The sequence below is a fragment of the Microtus oregoni genome, unplaced genomic scaffold (assembly GCF_018167655.1).
Source record: "Microtus oregoni isolate MIOR12 unplaced genomic scaffold, Mior012 000015F_ref0000493, whole genome shotgun sequence".
In the NCBI taxonomy this organism is placed as follows: domain Eukaryota; kingdom Metazoa; phylum Chordata; class Mammalia; order Rodentia; family Cricetidae; genus Microtus; species Microtus oregoni.
In genome coordinates this window covers 23551247-23575660 of record NW_024543074.1, presented here as the reverse complement: position 1 = coordinate 23575660, position 24414 = coordinate 23551247, and the positions used below count along the sequence as shown (strand labels likewise).

General features: G+C 44.0%; 1 protein-coding gene across 1 annotated transcript in view; it reads right to left on the bottom strand.

The window, feature by feature from the left end:
- Positions 1–808: 808 nt before the first annotated feature.
- Rpa1 (replication protein A1) overlaps positions 809–24414 on the bottom strand; it is a 57557-nt gene continuing 33951 nt past the window's right edge. The window contains exons 6-17 of the mRNA XM_041665614.1: positions 22638–22730; positions 19177–19309; positions 17674–17776; positions 15988–16056; positions 15693–15885; positions 15418–15557; positions 14949–15097; positions 12571–12703; positions 9528–9704; positions 6903–7010; positions 2930–3016; positions 809–1683 (exon numbers count right to left, since the gene is read on the bottom strand). Of these exons, the coding sequence (XP_041521548.1) occupies positions 1585–1683; positions 2930–3016; positions 6903–7010; positions 9528–9704; positions 12571–12703; positions 14949–15097; positions 15418–15557; positions 15693–15885; positions 15988–16056; positions 17674–17776; positions 19177–19309; positions 22638–22730 (1484 nt within the window). The 3' untranslated portion in view covers positions 809–1584. The remainder of the gene's footprint in view (positions 1684–2929; positions 3017–6902; positions 7011–9527; positions 9705–12570; positions 12704–14948; positions 15098–15417; positions 15558–15692; positions 15886–15987; positions 16057–17673; positions 17777–19176; positions 19310–22637; positions 22731–24414) is intronic.

The following is a 24414-nucleotide window of genomic DNA, read 5'->3' as shown; positions in this document are numbered from 1 at the left end:
GATCCCTGGCATGTGCTGGCCAGTTAGCCTAGCTTCAACAGGAGCTCCAGGCCAGTGTGAGAATTCATTTCCCACCCCCCCCACCCCCTCACACACACACGTTGAAAGTGAGTCCTAGCATTTGAGTCTCATTGCTTCCTAACAACAGATGTCATGTGACCAGCTCTCCACCAGGAAAGATGGTAGCCTTTAACTGAGGCCAGAAGAAGCCAGTCCTCCCAGAAGTCACTTTTGACTGCTATTTTGTCATAGCAACAAAAAAGCCACTAAAAGACAGGGTACCGTGACACCCCGGCTCCACAGAGCCACCGCAAGCTTAAGTGTACACATTAAAAGCCAGGCCCACAGCTGCAGGGGGATTGCACTGCTGCCTGGATACTGATGTGCAGCAAATGCCAAGAGGTGGGCTGCAGCAACCAGATAGATAATTAATATGATTAGGAACACACAGAGCAAGCATGCTCTTGCCGAATGAAAAGCCTAGTAGCATAATTACTGTTTTCTTCCTCGCTCACTGTCTACACATTTCAAAGCCTGCTTGGTGTTAGGCTGCTGTGTAAACATCAATAAAATCCCAAAGTGCCAGATCATCAGCGTTCTTGGGCACAATGGCTTTTCCTTTGTGGTGTTTTCATTCTCTTAAAGATGCATTTCAGAGCTGCAAACATTTGTAAGAATGATCTCCAGGCCTCAGCCTAATCTCTTAAGATAGTAATGAGTTAACATCTCTCCCTAGCGATTATTTATTACGAAGGCTAATTAATTGCTTTCCAGTTACAAGAACCCTTTACAGTCAAAGAAAGTAGGATCCACAAAGATATACTGTTTATTCAAACAAAGCAAGGGAAACAAAGGGCTTCTCTCGAAAATTCTGTCTATTTAACACAGCTTTAATCAAAAATAAAATATAGGAATGCAAGAAAAAAAATGTGCAGGTAAAGATGGTGCATCTGGCAACCAAATGCAACATTAATTGAAGTGAAAACTCAAGCAATGCTTTGTAGTTGCCTGGATGTCCCTGGGGGACGGCAAGTCAATGCTTATCAGCCATCCTCAGAAGAGACAATTTTGATTAATATCAGACCCATCTGACTGAGTCTATTAAATCTATTAAACCCTGAAGGAAGGACAGTCTTCAGATATTAACGATAGGTTTTGATTAATAATTCTACCCTTTTGCCATTCCAAGCATTAATAACCATGTGGTACCTTGGCAAAGAGTGAGCCTTTGATTCCAGAAGACACAGCCCCTAAACACCTGGGTTCTCCCCCATCCTCACTCCCCCAGGCAGAACCCAAGACATAAAGGTGCCACCACAGGAAAAGCAAACCCCAAGTAACATAATTTACCTCATTATCCACAAAGTAGGGTCAATTACTTATGACATAATTCCTGTTTGACGATAACAAAATCTTAGTAAATAAAGGCAACAAAAGACTGAAGAAGGGAGGACCTGGTGCTATGTATGCTGCCTGCGCTGAGCGCGGCTCTGCACTGTGAGGCTGTCACACGGGGCGGGAAGAAAGCCGTTCTATTTCCGTTCTTTACTTTCCAACTCTGGCCATCAGTACCACTTGCTCACATCATATGTTCCTCTTGATGTTCATGATCAGCCTCTTGGCATAGTCTCTGTAGTCCACGGGCTTCACGTCCATCACAGTGGCCTTAATTCGAGATTCGTCCTTTGAAAAGAAAAAAGCCTTTTGTGAGTGGGACAGTAGTCAGGCATGGAGCAGTGAAGATACCCTTCTCTGCTTCACTGCTTTCAATGAGTCTAGCAGGAAAAGGGAAGTTTAGACATTCCCAGAGGAAGTGCTGTGAATTCCTGGCAATGGGTCAGTGTTCAGATCCCTTCTACAGACCCCCTGCCCATCCTCGGCATTTTGTGCTCAAACCCAGTATCCCACTGAAGTGGAGGGGTCTCTAGTCTCTATTGTCTTTATATGGGTGCAGCGGGAGCCTAGAGCAGATAGCTAACTCGTCCTAAAAGCTCACTTTTATGTAGAAAAAGCACCCGCAGCACCAGGAATCTGGCTTCTGCTTCAGCTCTGGGCAAGCTTATCTGTCTGTCCTTCACCATCCCTGTCCACACCAGGAAGAGAGAGTAATCCTACAATTTCCCTTAATGACTGTATCCCACCAACACTCAATCAACACAACCACCAAGCTGATGGTAATTCAGAATGTGTAAACTTGGTAGCTGCAAGGGAGTTGACATAATCTCATTCAGCTTGTCTCCAGGAACTAAACCGCACTTCTGAGTAGAACATGGGGACAGCCAGCAGCACACAAGTCTAGCTAGAGGCCTTCACGTGTTCACATGCTTAGTAACTACAAAATGTCCTGAGATTTCCAATGGCTCTGCTACTCCATGACTGTAGGGTCAGAAGCCCATTCTCTGTATGCCTACATCTTTCCACCGTCAAAAATGGGCAACAAGAGCTCGAACACAGAAGGTGCTGTGAGGATCAGCAGATAAGAGATGGCCAGGGGCCAGGACAGTGACTGCCTAGTAAATGCTATTTATTACAACTATGCAACTCTATAACATTGGGGCTAATTTAAGGCTCGTCAAGATACTTTTATCTGCACATGGTATTTGTTTAATACATTTTTGAAATGTAAATTGTGAAAAACAAGAGTCCACATACATTTTTTCGAAGTACAGAGACAACAAAAATTTCATAAGCCTGTAATAGAAAAGGCCATACTATCTTCTTCCCAGAGTGTTCAGACAAGACAGCAAACCTGAGTTTGGCTTCCAAATCTACACAGTTAGTAACAGCACCCAAGTGCAGGCAGATTCCATGAGCACGCGTGCACGGGCCTCACACGTGTGGGTAGTTCCCTGACACTAACACTCAGTGCTACTGTGGTCAACAAAAGCAATTTCCTGACACAGCCTTCTGCCCCCAGGACCTTACTTACATTGTAGGTCTCCAGCTTGACCCTGATTCTGAATGTAAATGATCGGAAGTTGGCATTCTGAAAAACCTCTTCAAACGCCTGCTCGTTCTGTAAAAACAACACACGGAAACTACTGGAAAATATCTATTAAACTGTTGAAAAGGTTGAGAAATTATCACCCTAGAGGGCTGAAATTTCTCAGGAAAGAATAATTTGTAAGGTGTTTCATCACATAAAACTGTTTAAGTAGAACTTTATCAAAAATCAAAACACTTTACTTAGGAGTACTGTTTTCCCTTCAGTCTTTAAATGCCTGGACCTGGGAGTCCTACCTCCAGTGGACACTGAATTCCAAGGATACTCAAGTTCCTTATGTAAAATGGTTGTTTACACAGAAACCATGCACATCTGCCCGCCCGTATGCTGGGAATCATCTGTAGATTACTTGTAATACCAAATGTAAATATGATGTGAGCATTACATGGATTGGCCGGTGAACAGTGATAAGGAAACATAATCTGTACACAGTAAATAAATGTGCAATTTAACCCCCAAATATTTTAGAGCCCTAGCTGGCTGAATGTGTGGAATTGAGAGCAGACTTTATTAGGCCCACATAAGCAGAACCCCGGCTGCCAGTACTGGGGAATGAGGATGGGGAGCTGTTGCACAAGGGCACAGCGCTTCAGGGTGGAGCAATGGCAATGTGGGAAGATGGGGTGGAGCCAGGGGCCTGAGAGCTTGAATGGGACCAATGCCACTATGTATCTCAAAGTGGTAACAAGAGAAAAAGAAAACAACATATAATGGTATTTTACGTTAATTTTACCATAATTAATTTTTTAAAAAATACTCTTTGTGCTTGGTTCGTGGAGGCCAGAGCGCAACTTTTAGGAGAGATGGCTCAGAGGTTAAGAGAACTGGCTTCACTTCCAAAGGTCCTGAGTTCAATTTCCAGCAACCACATGGTGGCTCACAACCATCTGTAATGAAATATGCTGCTCTCTTCTGGCCTGAAGGGACATATGCAGGCAGACCACTGTATAATTAATAAATAAATAAATCTTTAAAAAAAAAATACTCTTGCCGGGCAGTGGTGGCGCACGCCTTTAATCCCAGCACTCGGGAGGCAGAGGCAGGCGGATCTCTGTGAGTTCAAGGCCAGCCTGGTCTACAAGAGCGAGTTCCAGGACAGGAATCAAAAGCTACAAAGCTACGGAGAAACCCTGTCTCGAAAAATCAAAAAAAAAAAAAAAAAAAAAAAAAAACCTCTTGGGCTGGAGAGATGGCTCAGAGGTTAAGAGCACTGGCTGCTGCTCTTCCAGAGGTCCTGAGTTCAATTCCCAGCAACCACATGGTGGCTCACAGCCATATGTACTGAGATCTGGCGCCCTGCTCTGGTGTGCGGGCATACATCGAGGCAGAATGTTGTATACATAATAAATAAATAAATCTTTAAAAAAAATACTCTTAGGATATACAATTAAGATTTGGAATACTTGTGGGGGAAAAAACCTGAACCCCAGCACCTCACTGTGAATTAAGAAGTAGGTAGGAGGGTCCAGTGGTTAAATCACACATTGCTCTTGAGAAGGACCAGAGTCCCCTTCCTGGAACCCTCATGGTGGCTCACAGCTACCTGTAACTCCAGTTCCAGGGGACCTGATTCCCTCTCCTGTCTCAGGTGCCAGGCAGGAAAGTGGTGCACATACATACAAGCAGGTACAACACATAGAAATCAAATAAAAACACTGAGTGCATGGTGGTGGCACACACCATTAATCCCAACACTTGGGAGGCAGATGCAGGTGGATCTCTGTGAGTTCAAGGCCAGCCTGGTCTACAAGGTAAATTCCATGACAGTCAGGGCCATTACAGAGAAACCCTGCCTTGAAAACCAAAATAAATAAACAAAATAAAATAAAATTGAGTAGGAGCTGGGTCTGGTAGCACATGCCTTCAACTCCAGCACCGGAGAGGCAAAGGCCGGAGGTATTTTTGAGTTCCAGGGCTACATAGTGAGAACTTAGTGCCAATTTAAAAAATAATAATCAGGCATGGCCCATGCCTGTAATCACAGTATTCTGGAGGCTAAGGCAAGAGGATTACAGTGAGCATGAAGCCAGCATCAGCTACATAGCTGGCTGGGGCTACAGTGTGAGGCTGTCTCAAACAAAACAAAAGAACTGGATGGGCAAAAGCATTACAAAGAAAAACATTCAGGTCACCACAGATCTACTCATTTTAGCCTCTGTATGCGCAGCTATTGAGGAAATGGGTGGAGCGGGCAACACCGAGAAAAGGCTGGAAGATGCCTTCCTCCTTTGACACCCCTTAAATGCCATCTGATTTGGTTACTTTGTTGTGATTCTTTAAGAAGCTGGCTTTTAGATTGGGGGTGTGGTGGGACGATACAACTGGGATACTCAGCCCCCTTTTTAACTTTTGAGACCATGTTTACTAAGTTGCCCAGTTGGCATTCTCCTGCCTCAGACTGCTTAGGCATAAAACACATGAATTTAAAACTTTACATAAAACTAACATTTCATATAAGCTAAGTATCCCTGTAGGTCACACGGGTATGAAAATAGTTTTATCACACAGACTTCTTTTTGTAGGTACTATTTGAGGAAAAAAGTCATTCCTTGGACTTTCAACATATAAACAAAATAACGTGTTAAATCTTCAAAAACTTAAACCGGACGCCATTACTCTTTAGGGCTAAGGGAAGCACAGACACATACTCCCAGAACACCATGGTTCCTGAGGGAAGTCCTGTATGTCCTTATTCACTAGTGAAAACCAGTCAACTATAATAAGCTCATAAAAATCCTGAAAGGCTGCCTGGAGCCTGAAAATCTGATATGAAAATAGAGAACCAGGCAAAACAGATAAAAGACTATTACACTTTAAAAGTCAATCCCAGTTACTTTTGCGAAAAGCTATTTTCAGAGCCCTCACAGAGAATTTAGGAAGGAGGCTAGGGCAGGAGCAGAGAGAGTAAGAGCAGCATGTCAAAACAAGCAGCAACTCCTCTTCTTTGTGGTCTTTACATGTGTCCCATCAATATGGAGGAAATGGAGGGGAAAAAGACACAGGATGTAGATAGGTGCCAATTTCCATGGCCTAGTCTTTGTTTTAACTCAGCAAGTATCTTTCTTATGTCTGGTATAATCAGTAACCCATTATCTGCATTAAGTAAATCTAATGTATAAAAGGGCAAACTAGTAAAGGTGAAATAAGTAATTTAAAAAAGGATTCATTTGTTTTTACTGTGTGCATGTGCATGCCACAGGTACACACGTGGAGGCTGGACAACTTCATGGAGCTGGTTCTCTCCCTCTACTGTCACACGGGTCCAGTCATGGAACTTGTGTCATCAGGCTTGCATGGCATTGTAATCAAGTGTCCCAACACAGATGCATGCACACACACACACACACACACACACACACACACACACACAGAGATATAGATATCTATACTTAAGACAGGGTTTTGCTATGCAGTCCAGGCTAGCCTTGAACTCACTATGCAAACTATCTTAGCCCAAAACAAGTGCTGGGACAACAGGCAGGAATCATCACCACAGCATGTAAAGTGATCTTTAAAACAAAGTCAGATTGTGAGAACCCCATCTGACAACCTGAAATAGCAAGGACCCCAGATGTGCACTTATTCCAAGATCTGAAAAGGGTTATCTATCTAGAAGATATTTACTAGGTTAAAAGAGCATGCCTGAACTTTGAGTTATTCAGAAGACACCTGTGGCTCTAGACTGCAGGCACACCAGCTCTGATGTGTAAAAAACACAACAGTAGCGAGGACACAGGTGGTTTGTGCCTCTGTGTAAAGTCCCTTTATGTTCCCCAATTCATTACCCCTTGTTAGATGAGCTGTACAATGAGAGCTCATACAACCCTCAAAGAAGCAAGCAGTAAACAGCTCAGCGGCACAACAAGTGCTATCACGGAGCTAATAACCAGGTGCCAACCTTTTCTTTCAGCTCCCCAAGGTACGCAGTATTCTGTCCAAGGATAGCCTCCGCAGACTCCTGGAAACACGTCACCCACTGGTTCTCTTGAAAATCCGCAACATTTGCCTAAAAAACACAACTCTATTATTTCAGCAAATAAATAAAAAAGGAAGACACCCAAGGAGAGGAAGATTACCTTTTCCTACCTAAAGTCACTTCCAAGGGAAAGACGCTGCCATCACATACACAGCCCTTGACTTTCAGCGCTTTGAACAGTTCCCCCTTATATGAAGAAGTGTTCCGTTTCAGCCGTTCCTTTTTTACTAACTTAGTACCAAAAATTCATTCACTTTTAGTATAGTATCCAATAAATCATACGAGCTGCTCCATCCTTTTATCATAAAGCAGGTTAGACTATACAGATAGATGCTCTGAGCACTCTGAAGGGAGGCCGGGTTAAACTAGGCTTCACTGTTAAGTGCAGGCGATGCTATGCCAGTCTTTTAAAAGCTGTGACAGACGCCATGGGAAGAAGTTTAAAATGTGGTTTAGCTCAGTCTTTTATAGATGTGATTTAACTAAACCCCCACAGATGCAGAAGCATGCATGAGACTGTGCTCCCCCTCTAGATGCAAAGGCTTTGCACTGGAAGTTTCAAATGCGCTTCCAACGGCAAGAGTGGAATCTCTTTATTTTACTTATTTATCCTTTCTCTCTCTCTCCACATCTTGCATCTTTCAGTTTTTAGAGACAGCATATAATGCAACCCAATCTACCCTCAAACTTGCTATGTAGTCAAAGCTGGCGTTGGACTCTTGCCCCCCACCACAGATGCCAAGAATACAGAAATATGCTGCCATGCTCAGTTATTTTATTTTTAAAAAACAAAGTCTTATTGGATAGTCTAAGCAGGCCCACCTTACAGGCCGAGTTCACATTTACACATCTTTTCTTATGGTATGTGTTGTGTTATGTGTTGCAGGTGGAGGCCAGAGACTGACACTGAGTGTCTTCTACTGTTATTGTCCTCTCATCTTCTGAGACAGGGTCTCTGAGTGAACAGAGAGCTCAGCAACTGGAGAGGCTGATGCCCAGTGAGCTGCAGGCCTAAGCCCGAGTCATCTCACTCGATGCTGGTCCTCACGCTTGGGAGGTAGGTGCTTTGCCCACTGAGCATCTCTTAAGTTCCACTGCAGGCATTAAAAAAAAATTTGTGTGTGTGTGTGTACACACGCTGGGGTTTTGCCTGATGTATGTCTGTGTGAGGATACCAGATCCCCTGGAGCTGGAGTCACAGACAGTTGTGACTGTTATATCGGTGCTGGGAATTGAACCCAGGTCCTTTGGAGGAGCAGCCAGTGATCTTAACTGCTGAGCCATCTCCCCGGCCCCACATTTTTAATTTAAAGAGCTGCACGAGATGGTTCTAAGTCACTACTGAGCAACACAGTTAACTTCAGAGCCAGTATTAAAGACCTTCAAACCTGTCACCAGATCTACCAAGTGACAGAAACAATGACATGTCTGCCAGCAGATGTAAGGTTTAAATTAAATTGCTGAAGGCCAAGAAAGTTTGCTGAGTAGGCCAGGCCAGGACTCACCTTTCTCACCTCCCACTGGCACTGTAACTACTTCAATGACAGCTATATTCAACTCCAAATTCTTTTTGTTTTACTTGTTGAGACAGGCCTTCTCTGCGTAGCCCTGGTTGTCCTGGACCCACTCAGTAGGCAGGCTGGCCTCAAACTCACAGATCCGTCTGTGTCAGCCTCCTGAGTGCTGGGATTAAAGATATGAGCTATCACTGCCTAACTGGTTATTTTTTATTTTTGAGACCAGGTCTCATGTAGCCCAAGCTAGCCAGCTGGCCTTGAACTTCCCATGTAGCTGAGGATGATTTTGAATGTCTAATCCTCCTGCACCCACCTACAAGTATGAGAATTCCATACTTGTAATGCGTCATCCATTGAGGTACAACCCAGCCTAAAAGATGTAAATCCGAAGGCCTTCATAGTCTTTTATTCCCTAGAGTGGCTTCCTTTAGTGGTCACTACAGGAAGTAACAACAGGACAGAAGGGCATTAGAGCCAAATCCAACTTTTCAAAGTAAACATCTTCACTCAGCTGTAATACTGCTGACTATTTCTTCAGGATAAATTTCCTGTAGGTGGCTTCTGTTTCAGGAAACAGGAACATTTTTAAGGTTTGGACACATTACTTACTGTCATCAAAGTAAACCAAAGCAGAGTAAAGGAGCAACAACCGTGCTCTGGCACACTCCTCTAAACTCAGTTCCACTAAGGTTGAAATAAACAAGAGTATCCACGAGAAAAATAGGTACAATTACTGCTCTCCGGAAATGCAATTTCAAATTAACTTCTCTTCACAACAAGAGGCAAGCACCACCACACTGTGACCACTGAGGGCCGCACTGGCTAGAGCAGCTCAATGCAACTTTTGGGCATAAAACACAGCACAGATGCTGCTGTTGAGCCACGGCAAAGCCCTTACTCCTCAACACGAACTCATCTGTGAGTTCCTTATCATGAACCACCTGGGTTCTACTGTCACCTTCCCCAGTGTCTTGCCTATGACAGTCAATCAGTGAACACCGTAAGGCTTCTCACTAACCATTCCACTTACCGATAAGATCATGCGGTATTTGAAGTTGGGAAATTCCCGGTCACACTTCTCACAGCGGTACAACCCATTCTGCTGGTCAATCACTTTCTTATTGCAGTCCTGGGTTGGGCAGGCCTGGTACATACAGTTCTCTTTGCGAAGAAACATCACCGTTGCCACGGTGCTGAAATAGTCAGCCTGGGGGGGAGGGGAGGATCACAGACCCAATCAGCAAGCTACACTTGGGCCTGCAACAGGCCACTCGAAGCTGCCCTTACTTGCAAGTGGTTAAGTGCATATGTGCTCTAGTTCCCACACTCACAGCCCGATTATGCAGGACTGTTCACTCTGTGTTTGCTACATGCAAACCCAGAGGCAGTAAACCAGCACTCAGGCAATGTCTCACAAGCTAGCTCTGAACTCAGAGACTTACCTGCCTCTGTCTCTATAGTGCTTAGCCACCACACAATCCTTTAACGTGTTATTTGTTATATATGCGCATCTCCATGTGTATGATGATCACATGCACACTAACGCAGGTGAACATGTGCCAGTGTTCGTGGAGGCCAGAGCGCAACTTTTAGGAGTTAGGTCTCTCCTTCACTCTGGTGCTAGGGAACTCAAGTTTGAAGATAGCAGAACAAGTGCCTTCAACAGCCAGCACATAATACTTAAAAAAAGTATGTATTTATTATGTGTGTATGTGTTTTTGTACTCGTGCAGTCCGGAGGACAACTTGTGGGAGCTGGTGATCTTCCTTTGTCACGTGAGCCTGAGACGGAGTTCAGGCTGTCGGGCTTGGGGTCAGGCATCCTTACCCACTATGTCACCTTGCTGACCAAGCACATCATTTTTTTTTTACAATGACAGTGATTTATACTCTTATGTTTAGCGATCGGTAAGTTTTTCCTGTAACAAGTCAGGGAAAAACTTTAGGATCAACAAGCCATTGAGTCAGTCTCCACTGATACTGTGGGGCAAGACAGCTCACAGACAACACAATGAGGATGATTCAATAAAAAAAAAATTTTTTGAGACAGGACTTTTCTGTGTAGCCCTGCTGTCCTGAAACTCACTCTGTAGACCAGGCTGGCCTCATACTCAGAGATCTGCCTCCTTCTGCCTCCCGAGTGCCGGGATTAAAGTTGTGCACCATCATTGCCCAGTGCCATAAAATTTTATCGGCAATAACAGACAGCGAGTTCACAGTCTTGACTGGCAACTCCTGGACGTAAAAAAGTTCAAGAGAATGTCAAAGTACCCATGACTAAAACCCTGTAAACAGTTAAGTAGCCCAGAAGGACTAAGTCACGCTAAAGGCTCTGGGTGAATACCTGCTTCACCTCTGGACCCCCACAAGTTCTTCAGTCCATGGGTTCAGTTTTGGTTTGGTAGTGTCAAGTAACTGCAAAACCCAGGTATACCCTGAATTCAGAGCTAAGCTACTAACCACTAGGCCATTTTTATTAGCCCTGGCTATCTTGGAATTCTCTATGAAGACCAGGCTGGCCTCGAACTCACAGATAAACTTGTCTCTGCTGCCCAAGTGTTGGGATTAAAGGCATTTGACTGGCTCACACTGGATCTACTTGATGTCTCAAACCAGAGGGACAAAACAATGCGGCCATTTAAAAAGACCACGCTAGCATCCAGTTTAGACAGCTTTAGAGCTGGGGTGTAGCTAGTGGAAGAGCTTGCCTAGCACGCTAAAGGTAAGGGTCTCCACATAATTGAATACATGTGGAGAGATGGATGAACCATTAAGAACACTGGTTGTTTTTGCAGAGGACCCAAGTTCAGTTTCCTAGCACCCATACGGTAGCTCACAACTCCAGTTCCAGGGGCTCTGATGACCCTCAGGCACCAGTCGTTCACATTCAGGAAAACACATTCATACATGTAAAACTAAAAGCATTAAAAAGAAAGAAAATTTAGGCTGATATGCCGGCTCAGGGGTGAAGGCATTTGCTTGTCAAGCTGGATAGCTTGAGTCTGGTCCCTGGGACCCAAAGGGAAGGCTGAGTTTGAATTCCATATTCTGCAGTGGAAAATGAACACCCTATCCACAAATAAAAAATAACTTAAGCCGGGCGGTGGTGGCGCACGCCTTTAATCCCAGCACTCGGGAGGCAGAGGCAGGCGGATCTGTGTGAGTTCGAGACCAGCCTGGTCTACAAGAGCTAGTTCCAGGACAGGCTTTCCACAGAGAAACCCTGTCTCGAAAAAAACCAAAAAAAAAAAAAAAAACTTAAAATGAATGTAAAAAAATCTGTAGAGAAAAAAATCTTAGTTGAATGCCTAAAGAGTTTCTCTGTATTTCCAGGTTAAATTCAGACTCAAAGTCTGAAAAAAAAGTTAAATTCAGACTTTAAAGTCTGGGCGCAGACAGGTGTCCTGTATGCTCAGTTCTGACTGCATACTATCTTTGGTTTAAGGGAACAACTGGGTGACAGGAGAAACGGAATCTAGCCAGTGCTTAATTCTCAAGACATCCCCTAACAGCATTACAAGCTGCTGAGGATGACAGTGATGGATCGCGTGCACAGTGAAGGGAGACGGCAGGAGGAAACCTGCGTCGTACACGACGACAATAACGGAGCAGCAGCGAAAGAAATAAATGATTCAGAGACCCAACAGAATGCAGGTTAGACCAAGGCAAGAGGATCATGGCATAAACACCGAGACAGACGCTGCAACCAAAGTCAAATACCAGAACCAGTCCTGGGCAGGACAGCAGCGGCTCTCTGCCTATGACTCAGGCTGAAACCTAAGAGGAGCTGCCTGGTGCTCGGCAGCCTGAATCACACTCTGCTCAAAAAAAACCAACACGGATCCGAGGCCAGTTCACACCACATCGCAAAGCCTCAGTGTCTAGGAACTCTTCACTTTTCTGTCTCACACCAGAGGCCACCACACACAGCCTTTACACCAGCAGGGACTCAGAGCCGCCACCAAGTAGTGATTGGTGCTCTGGGGTCCCAATGAGAACACAGCCCCCAGACAGCACCTGAGAGGAGATTTAAAAACTTAGTCCCCTGTTGCTTTTTGGGCTTCTGTGAGGTACCTTGTCACCCTGGCCCAGGTTCTCAGATTTAGCCTCATACAAAGTTTTCCAGTTTGTGTTGCTCCCTCCAGTGCCTCCGCTCCTGAGGTCAGAGATGGAAACACCATCTAAGGCTTGTCCTTCGGAGTCGAACCTAAAAAAATAATAAGCAATGGTGACAGAACTTTGCATCCTTTTCAAAAGTGCTGTTTGGATATATTAGCCATGAGTGCTCCTGTCCCCACCAGCTGCCACTAAAGAAATGCAATGGCCTTTCTTTTGATCTTGTTTGCTTTGGTGACCCCCCCCCCCCGCCAACTTACACACAATGTCAAAGTACCACAGACCCTTTCCCCACCTGCATATTAAAAGCTATGAACAAAGTCAGCAACAGAAAGCAAACTGGCATAGCCCCCCGGGCTTTGAAACTTCACCTCAATCACTGAAATGAATCAGATAAAGAGGGATATTTTTGTTTCACCAGTCATCCAAAAATATTTTCATGGTAGAAAATCTTTTAAGCCTAATCAGTTACAGAACTCAATGTACTTCATCAGAAAGCATTATCTGCCCTGTTAGAGATCTGCTTTCTCAGTGAGAATTTGCTTATGCAAACATCAAGGTTAAATTCATTTATATAAAATTACCAAAATTGATTGCACCTCTTGACCACCTTCTAGCTAATCTGATGGAAAAGAAGCCAGGGAAAAGGTAGCAAGAATATCAAAGTGGCAGAGAGCAGTGGGCCGGAGATTAAAAAACATATGAACTGGGTGTACCGGCACATGGCTTTCATTCCAGCACCCGGGAGGCAGAGGCAGGCAGATCTCTGAGTTCCAGGCCAGTGAGGGCTACACAGAGAAACCCTGTCTTAAACAAACACAAAAACACAAACACGCAAGTGGTAGGGGACTATACGCTAACCACATACAGAACTGACTCCCTGAAAAGGGATCACCCAGAGTGGCTGCTGCTATAGGCCACAGCTGTCAGACGAGCAGCTACATCTGTCATAGAGGACAGAGCGCAGAATCTATTTCACCACTACTAGCTGCTCAAGTTTAGTTACAGACAGTTGCCACCAAAGACAGTTCATCAGGAGTCAACAGAGCAAGGAGATGGGCAGCCCCCACCCCAAGACATGGTTTCTCTATTTAACAGTCTGGGCTGTCCTGGAACTTGTTTATAGACCACACTGGCTTTGAACTGCCTGCCACTGTGCTGGCATTAAAGGCGTGCGCCACCATGGCCTGTCTGGCAGCCTTTAAAAATTCCACTCCATCAGTACCAAGATCTAAATGTGGCTAATCCCTGCCTGGGTGGAGTGCAAGCACTGAACTTCTCACAGATCAATGACAGGATGAACAGAAGTTCAGGGGACAGATCAGTTACTGACAGTGAAACCCGAACACCCTTCATGTGGGCATGCAATTAACCTGGAGTTGGGCTCAGACCCTGGAGGAAAACTAACTAGCAAAACCAAACCGACACAACTGTTTCTAGTCAGACTGTTATGGGATCCTGTCGTATAATGCAGCGCCAGCTATCAGTAGTCAAATAGATGGATGTAGATGAGGATGGCTTAAGCGATAGACACTCCAGGAGATGGTCTATCAAATCATTCAATTATTATTGCTACTAGTATATATCAGACTCAAAACAAAAATGAGGATGAAATATAAACTGTTTCTCGAGCCCCCTAAACTTTAAGCCACAGCTGGAATCCCCCACCAACACTCCCCATAACTACAGCTATACAAATGACTTAAGCTTGGGCTGGGTAAAGTATTTTCTCTGCTTACATCAATTCTTCCACAAGACATTCTCAGGATGAAGTGCTCTTCTAAGGCAGAGTTTTAATGCCTTAAAAAGCTAGATATGGTGTGGGGATTTTAACAAGCTCTTCTGTCTTGAGTGCTTTGGGAGTAACGATAGAACGCCAACAAAAAGCCCATTGTTCCCACCATGCTTTGTCGGAGCCCAGTGAATACACACCAGAAGATGTGACCAGCTCAGAGACTCCAGAGTGAGAGAGCACATTCTACCCCCACATCAGCTGCCCACAGCTCAAGCCTAGGAGCAAAAGATGTTCTCAATACATTCCTTCAGCATGTAGCTGCTAAAGCCTTGTTGTACCCTGCTTAGGGGGGATCAAGGTCAGCACACAGCACTTACATTCAAATTGCTTTTTCTGACTCTCTAGGTTCATCAGGGGATTATGGGTTTGTCAATTGAAGGGCTTTCAGGCCACCACCTCAGAAGGCATAATGGCTCCAAGAAATACAGGAACCACTCAACTCAATAGCAAAGGCTCGGCAGAAGCTCACAAGCTGATGGAAACCAGCTCTTCTCAAAGCCTGAGCACAAGTAACCGCTTAGCTGAGGTCCACAAAACCTACCATCCACGAAGCTTATAGGCCTCTGGGATGTCAGGATTCATAATGACAGTGCTAGATGAAAGGACAGAGAGGCTTCGTCCGCCAAAGTCAGAAACCCGGGCTCCTTTGATAGCCATCACAGGCTGTCTAGAACCATCAAACTTGTCAGCCTGCAAAGCAAATGCACAGAGCATCACTGGCAGGAAGAAGGTACAGGATATTTCTATGGAGAGCAGTCAGTAGCAGAATGAGTACTGTCAATGTATTATATAAGACAGACCTTACACTCAAGAATCTGTCCAGACTTCCAGGAACCAATCTATCACAACCTCTCCTGAGGAAAGGGAAGGGACTTTCCACTATGGGAAGCTGAAGTAACTGATCATCTCACACAAGTAAAGGATTTCAAGGAAGTGCTAGACAGCACAACTCTTTCCCTCCCAGCTCACGAGGACAAGCATCCACGGACTCTGTCAGTGCAAGGACTCACGTCTTCTCCCCACAGAGTTGTAGTCACCACTTTCCCTGACACGTCCATCAAATAGATATTTCTCTTAGCCACTTCTCTGTTGTTAGACTTCACTGTGATTTTAGTTGAATCTTCGTAGCTCTTGCAGATCCCGATTATGTCTGAAAAAGAACAATTTGTAAGAGCACAGATCAAGGCCCCCTTAAAACATAACCAAGGGAGGCATGGCAAGCGTGTTAGTTGTGCACCACCCCAAACACTGAACACATAATCATTACTCTTTCCCCTGGACGGACCTACAAGTGAGTCTTTAGCCTTGCTCTCTAGGTCACCGATCCCTGTGAAATCAAACTGAACTGTGGGTAAGTTACGGTCATCTTCACAGAGAAGGACCGAAGTCTCATTATTGAAGGTCATCTCATAGTCATTTTTAACAGCCGAGAATTGCTTGTTAGCGATCTTCAGAGTGCCTTTTGAGAAATAATACACCTGCAAAAGAGGCCAAGTCAAGGAACGCAATCAGTTCAGCAGAGCCTTTCCCACTATACAACCTGCCGACTGTGCTCATGGCATCTGATGATGCGCTCTTACCTTGTTCACTTCAATAAGGGGAAAGAACTTGTCCACCTGTTCATTGAAAGCAGTTGCTCTGATTTCACCCTGCAGAAGCAAGCGAGGGCACATTAGAACTGTGCAGCGGACACTCACTCAGAGCAGCAAGAGCCAGCCATTTCGGCACTAAAGTAACATCTGTGGAGCAGCACTACATGTGCAAGGAGACCCCAGAGGGCTGCAGACATTCCAGAAACCTGCATTTACAGTCACCCTTTCAAGCTATCAATTCTGATAAAACAAGAGAAGTTCAACTAGCTGAGGTATATGACGAACAACCTAAGTTAAAAATGGAAAGAGGCTGGCAAGGTAGCCTGGTTGACAAAGGCACTTGTTGTGCAAACCTGGCCACCCCAGTTCAATCCCTGGAACTCATGTAAAGGTGGAAGACCACCAAGTTGTTCTCTAGTAAAGTGATTTTCAAAATGTTACCAGAAACTTTTTTGTTTGTTTTCGAGACAAGGTTTCTCTGTGTCGCTTTGTTGCCTGTCCTGGAACTAGCTCTTGTAGACCAGGCTGGCCTCGAACTCAGAGATCCGCCTGCCTCTTCTTCCCAAATACTGGGATTAAAGGCATGCACCACCACCACCCGGCTATCTAAAAAGTTCTGGATCCTGAATGACAGGCTCAAAGCCCACAGGAAAGCGTGCTGAGCCCCGATGACTCAGCAGTCCTCCTCACGCCTGCAACCTGAATGATGGGTTACTTCACAGTCAGGAGCGTGAGATTTGATTGCACTGTTACTTTTCTGTCAGGCAATATGTTACAGATGGGTAAGAAAATGGCTGAAATCTTACCCACACAAGCTGCAGGAAATTAGTTCCCACTACCAAATCTGTTAAGATATTTGCACGTACACCACAACAAGAGAAAGAGGAGGGGGAGAAAGCTTCAAACTTCTGACCTTACCAGTATCATTTTGTTTGTTTTATATGTACTGGTGTTTGGCTGGCATGTATATGTGCATCACGTGCATGCTTGATGCCTGAAGGGAGGCCAGCCACACAGCTGGACCCCTGAAACTGCAGTTACAGATGGTTATGAAGACACCATGTAGGTGCTGGGAATTGAACCCAGGTCCTCTGGAAGAGCATCTCTCCAGCCCCTGCATTTTCCTTTAAGTAAAGCATAATGAGTATATATGGTCAGAAACCATCCCCACAACGGAGTTAAAGCTGAACAGCTGTTGTCTGCCTTCTGCTGGAGGCAAATGCCCCGCTCTATAGCAGGCATCACATCCCAGGACTTCAGCTGAGCCTCCAGCAATGTAATCAGAGCTCTGCAGTCTCTCCAGCGTGTGAGACCGTTAACAGTATACTAACTTTACAAGTACTTCATCTGATGTTTAGCCCATACCGAGATAGCACCAAAAATCTACAAAAGCCCAGTGGTGGCGGTGTATGCCTTTAATCCCAGCATTTGGGAAGCAGAGGCAGGCAGATCTCAGAGTTCGAGGCCAACCTGGGCCTGGGTTAGTTCCAGGACAGCCAGGGCCACACACAGAAAAACAAAACAGAACAAACCAAACAACAACAAAAACTACCATAGACAGAAAGCTCCAGTGACAACCATATTTCTTTCTTGCTAATGATATTTGCCACTTCATGGGCCTCAGAGCTGAGCCCGAGTCTTGGAGGCCAGCGTCTTCCCACATGGCCTACTCACAGTTTCATCCACAAGTTCTATAGAGAAGAGCTTCCCTTCCCCTCGGGAATTGCTCCAGGTACGGATCTGACTTTTGTTGGTGACACGAGCACAAATAGTCCACCTGAAAACCAGACAGATGACATTAGTGTGTGTAGTCTTTCTTACTTGGAATAAAGATAAGCAAAAATCATCTTCTTGTGGCCTTTTCTTCTTTTATGCAGAGTTTATCTGTCAATGCTAGCTGTATTTAATCCAGCTAATTAAAATCCCAAGATGACATACAGGTTTGACAGTTTACAGAATAAGCAAACAGTAAAATATACTAGGTAGTTTAACACGAACTCATTCTCCTGTCAAATAAGTAAATTTATAAACCCTCTCCCTTCCTCAAAAAACATCACCAAGGCAACAATATCCCCTTAATGAAGGGTTCCAAAGAAAAAAAATGTAGTTATACCAGCAATTATATTTTGCCACAATTTTCAGTTAGAGGAACTGACACCATCACTATCAAATGTCTGCCTCATTTCTAATGCATGCCAAATAGAAATACAAATCTACAAAGCATGGCATTCACAGACCACCAAAAGAAAGCACCCAAAGTGGTATGACCCTGGAAAGAGGCCATTCTTTAAAAAAGGAGTCCCTGAGCCTGGAGCTTTAGCCTGGTGCCCATCCTGAAAACAGATCCTGAGAATACTGATCTCCTCAGTTAGAATTCTACAGGGGAAATTGTCTCCCTACTTTACCAGGGATAAACAAGGACATATCTTAAAAGAATTCTGGAGAAAAAAAGGCCCACTAATGTTCAATGCTTTAATTAACTTTTATTTTTTTTAAATGTATTTATTTATTATATATACAGTGTTCTGTCTGTCTGTATGCTTGCTGGCCAGAAGAAGGCACCAGATCTCATTACAGATGGCTGTGAGCCACCATGTGGTTGCTGGGGATTGAACTCAGGACCTCTGGAAGAGCAGTCAGTACTCTTAACCTCTGAGCCATCTTTCCAGCCCTTTAATTAACTTTTAATGGAAAAAAGTAACAGCAAAGGAATTCATGTTTGGGGCATATTAATACGGTTAATACAAATAGGACAGATTACCTTAGCCAAATTAAATCATAGTAACACATTTTGGACTAAAATCCATCTATTTATAAGAGATGAAATGTGAATTAGCACAAATTATACATAAATAAATATGTATAATTCCATTCCTAAGACTACCAAATGATTCCTTAATCCATAAATAATTTGAACCTCAAAATTTTCAAAAATGACAAAACCTCCATAGGCTATGGCAGAAAGGTATTTTTGCCGTTTTTTTTTTTTTTTTTTTTTTTTTTTAATAAAAGTGTTAAAGGTTGCCATAATGTGTATTCTTTAGCTCAGAAAAAATAAGAAAGACATTCTTTGTGGTGGTGATGCAGAAGTTCACACGTAAGTAACACAGGAGTGCATGGTAAATTCCTAGACCAATTTGGTAACGGGTCCCACCCTTGTCCTACGTGACAACTCACTTGGATTGGTAAGGGGTGAGGCTGGCGATGGGTACCACTTTGGACTGTGTTCCTCCTGAAGGCTGCAGCAGGCCAGTTCCACCAGGTTTTCCAAATGGCTTTGAGGCACCATAAGCCTTAGCCACAGTGGAACCTGTATAAACACACCGCAAAAGGGCAATCATTTCACTTTTATTTTTGAAATGTGTGTGAGTGCATGCTCCCAAGTGCACATGCATGTTATGTGGAGGTCAGATAATAATTTAAAAAAAATTTTATTTTGGAAGACAGGGTTGCTTCCCTGACAGGATTTCTCTGTGTAGCTTTGGAGCCTGTCCTGTAGACCAGGCTGGCCTTGAACTCACAGAGACCTGCCTGTCTCTGCCCCCCGCCCCCGAGTGCTGGGACTAAAGACGTGCATCACCACTATCCAGCAAAATTCAACTTTTTTGAGACAGGTTCCCTTTGCTGTCTTTTCTCTGCATGTGCCAGGTTAGCAGCCCACAAGCTTTCAGGGATTGTCCTGTGTCCACCTCTGATCTTCTGAGGGTGCTGTCATTAGAGAGGCTCCAGGATTTGAATTCAGATCTTCATGGTTGCGAAGCAAATGTTTCTACTCACTAAGTCATCTCCCCTGCCAGACAACCATTATTTTATTTTAAAATTAATTCTCATTAATTTAGTTTAAAATTAATTCTCATTATGGCCATGCCACAGGAGAAGCTAAGGAGCCAGTAAAGAACATCTATCACCAGCGTGTCATTTCAACACTGTCAAAGGGCAGGGAAGTCTAGGATGAAATCTACAGGGCTGTGTTCAGTTGGGAACAGAGACTAAGAAGGCAGGTTTGCTCAAAAGGCAAGGGCAGTGCAGTACTGTGACCTCCTCGCCTCCCTTTTCCAAGCCATACAGTGTCTACTGACGAATGAACCCTTCCTCTGTACACTAGGGACTAGAAACTGCCAAGAAACCAAATTCTAATGTCAGTAATCTCCACCTTCCATACCAAAATGCTTTTCAAAAAGACTGATTTTTTCCGTATCACTCATGTATATGTGTCTGAGTGTATGCCATGTGGGTGGGTGCCTGCTGAGGCATCAGATTGCCTGGAGGTGGAGCTGGAGTCACAGGCAGTTGTGAGCTGCCTGACACGGGTGCTGGGAATCAAACTCAGGTCTTTTAGAAAAGCTATATATGTTCTTAATTGTTGAGTCATCTCATCTCTTCCATATACACACCCCTCAAGCTCCCTGAGGCAGGGTTTCACTAGGCAGTCTTGGTTGGCCCAAGTGCTGGACTAAAGATTACCACTATGCCTGGCCCTTTAAAAAGATTTTTTTTTTAATAGTCAGGCATGATGGCAACACCTTTAGCCTCAGCACCTGTGAGGCAGAGGCAAATGGTTATTTAAGTTTGAGGCCAGTCTGGTCTAACAGAAAGAGTTCCAAGATAGCCAGGGATACACAGAGAAATCCTGTCTCAAAACCAACCAAACAAAAAATGATTTAAAAAAAATATTATTATTATGTATGCATGTGTGTTTGATGGACTTATGGGGATGTGGCTATGGAGGGCAGAGGACAACTCTGTGGAGTTCATTCTTTCCTTCCACTGTGGGTCCTGGAAGTTCAATAAGGGCCACCAGGCACTTTCACCAGCCGAGCTATCTGTTCTGGGAGTCAGAGTGACAATGTTCCTGAAGATGACACAAGGAAACACACACTGCAGAAAGAACATGTACCTGTGTATATACACAGGATAACCCTTCCACACACAATTTTAGGCCTAGTGATGTAGCTCAGCAGGAGAGCACTTGTCTAGCACCAGCAAGGTACTTGGTTCAACAGGTGTTGGGGGACCATTCCCCACAAATTTATTAAAGATACAAAAGCATCCATTAATTTATTTAATATTTTTATACCAGGGAGCCACCTGACACACACATCTAGTCCATTTTCTATTCTCACAGTTTAGGGAACATTAATTGATCATCAAAAATAAATTTCAATATAAGGCAAAGAAATGCAAATGAATAGGCAAGTCCATGGAGGGAGGGAGAGAAGTGATGCACTGTCTGAGTTTCAGCCAAGTAGGGGCCTTTTAATCACTTATCATTTCAGAGAATTTATTCCTCCTCCTCCAGCCATTTGCAGTGTCAGAGCTGAGTATAAGCATTAACTTATGGAGATGGGGAGGTGAGAGATTTACACTATTACAGGGACGGGCTAAAAACAATGAACATCGATGAGGAAATCTGTATGTTCTGAAAGTCTCATGGAATCTTAGCGACATCTTAATTCAGCTTTTCCTAGGAACTTGAACTTAAAAAAGAAAAGGGGCGGCAGGGGCGGAGGACCAGAGAGATGGCTCAGCAGATCCAAGTACCTGTCATTAACCCTGGAAACCTAGGTTCAATCTCCAGGACATGCAACTGACTCCAGCAATGTGTCTTCCGGTCTCTACCTGCATACTGTGGCATGCACAGGAAAAATAAATAAATAAATCTTGAATATAATTAAAATATAAAGAGCTGAAATGGAGAAGGCAGTATGATGTGGTAATAAAACCCAGTAAAAAGGGCAGGAGGAGGGGGAGGGAAATGGGAGGCTGGGAGGAGGCGGAAACTTTTTTTTTTTCTCAAAAAATTAAAACAAAAAAAAAATTTAAAAAAAAAGAGGAAAAAAAAAGAAAGAAAATGGCAAAAACATTAAAACAATGTACAGGATAAAAGCTAGTGCCAAGTTAAAAAAAAAAACAGTAAAAACAAAACTCTAAAAGTAAATTTAGCCATCTTCTACAGGTCACAAGGATGGCATTCCAGACAAGATTCCTAAAACAAGGGTCAGGAAGTACACGAAATGACCCCCCATCAAGACCTGCTACAGAGAAAGCTAGAAGAAAGAAAAAATAGAAGCTACAGCCAAAAGGAACAATTCTGTCTCAAGGGAAAGGATAAATTCCTATGAAAGCCTCAAACAGGAAATTTGGAGACAAGCGGGAAGTAACAAGTGGCTAGGAGGTCGTAAAAAGGTGGAAATTTAATTGGAATTATTCGTTGCAATCTACCATGAATGGAAGTTTTTGTTTGCTTGTTTGGTTTTTATTTTCCAGAGAGAATCTTACCAACCCAGGCTAGCCTTGAACTTGCTAGTAGCAGAGAATGACCCTGAACTCTTGAATCTCCTGCTAATACCTCTAACTGCTGGCCTAGGCTACTGTGCCTGAACCATGAAGAGAATTTTGAAAACTGTTCAGTCCCAGAGTAAATTTTATATTATTTATTTATTTATTTATTTATTTATATATTTGTTTGTTTATTGTTTTAAGACATGGTTTCTTTGTGTAGCCTTGGCTGGCCTCAAACTCACAGAGATCTGCCTGCCTCTCCCTCCTTGGTGCTGGAATTAAAGATGTGTGCCACTGCCGCCTGCCTCCAAGTAAATTTTAATACATTATTTTGATATTCTTGAATAACACCTTACCCATTCCCAAGCTTCCACTTTGTGGCTGGGGCTTGCTGGCTGGTGGTGTGGTTGCTGAGGCTGGGGAAGGAACAACTTGCTGCTGCCCATGGCCTGGAAATTAAAAGAAAGGCTGCTTCAGTGCAAACCCAGTCAAGAGATTTCAATATGAGTAGTAAACACCCTAGGAAACTCACTCCTTTAGCTCTGAGAGGGTCAGAATACACACCCGGGCGCCCAGCTGCACACCATGCGTTTGCAAAGGGCTCGCTTTTCTTGTCTTTGCACAGTAAAGGTTGTTTCCACTTACCTTTCAACTGTTCGGAATTGACAGCTTTCAGTTTTAATGAGGTTCTCCCTAAAGCCTTGCCCATTTCTCCTGCAGTAAAGTCACTGGGCTGAATCTGTGATACCACCACTATTTCCATAGCAACAAATCCATGTCGTCAACAGGACAGTGTTCACGGTAGGCTCCATCAGAAGAGAAAGCTGGGTGGTAAGGAAACCTAAAAGCAGTTCAATTGTCCTTCAAGTGCTTCAGCTTCAAAGGAAAAGGAGACTCAGAAAGGATTCTACCCTTTCCCCCAGACAAAGCAACCTTATTTTGCAACTGACAGCTGGTGGGAAATACGAGCTGAAAGACTTTCAGGTACCAGGACGTGCTAGTGAACTGTCACAGCAGGGAGAGATGAGAGGAGTTCAGAAGCAGTCGTGTCAAGGCAACAGAGAGATAAAAAGGAGGGGAAATGAACATGTCTCTCAAGCAGAAAATAAGAAGCACCACACCGTGAGAGTATGTGTTTGCCCCTTACCCTTTATACAAATGTTTATGTTTATGAAGCTGAAGAACGGTAAAATTGTAAACTGCATACCCCAATGTTTTAAAATAACAAATTAATGGACTTGGATTTCATCTCTGTGATTGGCTCTGAAGGCTAAAGTCAGCCTCATTTGGACTGCTCACCCAGAGTGCCTGCAGCTTACAAGGGCAGCTAAAAAATATATCCCAGAGTGTTCTAAAATATTAAAAATGGCGAGCACGGGTGGGAAATCTCCTCCTGCCACTATGTGTATGCATGCCTTCTCCAACTGTCAAGCTCAAACTCTTGCAGGCATGTCACACACCCATTTAGTTCATGTTTGCCAAAATTAGTCTTAAGTGGCACAAGGAAATGAGATGGGATTGTGCCATTAGAGACAAACACATTTAGCATAAAGTTTAAAAGACTAAATAGAACTGATTGTGCTTTGGTTCTTCCTACGGAGAGAAAAACTGAGATGCACAGGCAAAGGGCACAGGCTACCGACAAGGAAGCTCGCGCTGACAGTTTGGCCTTCCATTATTCTTAAATCCAGAGTCCTAAGACCTGAGCGTGGGAAAACTGTGACACTGCAGCTTGTGACAAACAGCTAACAGGTTTAATTTTTAATTTTTTTATTTTATTTTTTGCAGACAGGGGGGTCTCTGCATAGTCCTGGAACTAACAATTTAGACCAGCAGATCTGCCTCTGCCTCCTGAGTGAGAGGTTTAGAGGCTTCCGCCACCGCCACCACTGAGCCCAGTTTTAAAGTTTTAAGCAAAGCCTTTTAAAATCAGCAAGGAAAAGATAAGTTGCTCAGAAAACACCACTGAAGGAAAGTGGTTAAAAAAGTGTATGTTAACCCCAGCAGCACAGACATTATTAAGGGCCTCATTGAATAAATGGGACTTCCTGAGACTGAGAAGCTTCTGTAAAGCAAAGGACACTGTCACTAAGACACAAAGGCAACCCACTGACTGGGAGAAGATCTTCACCA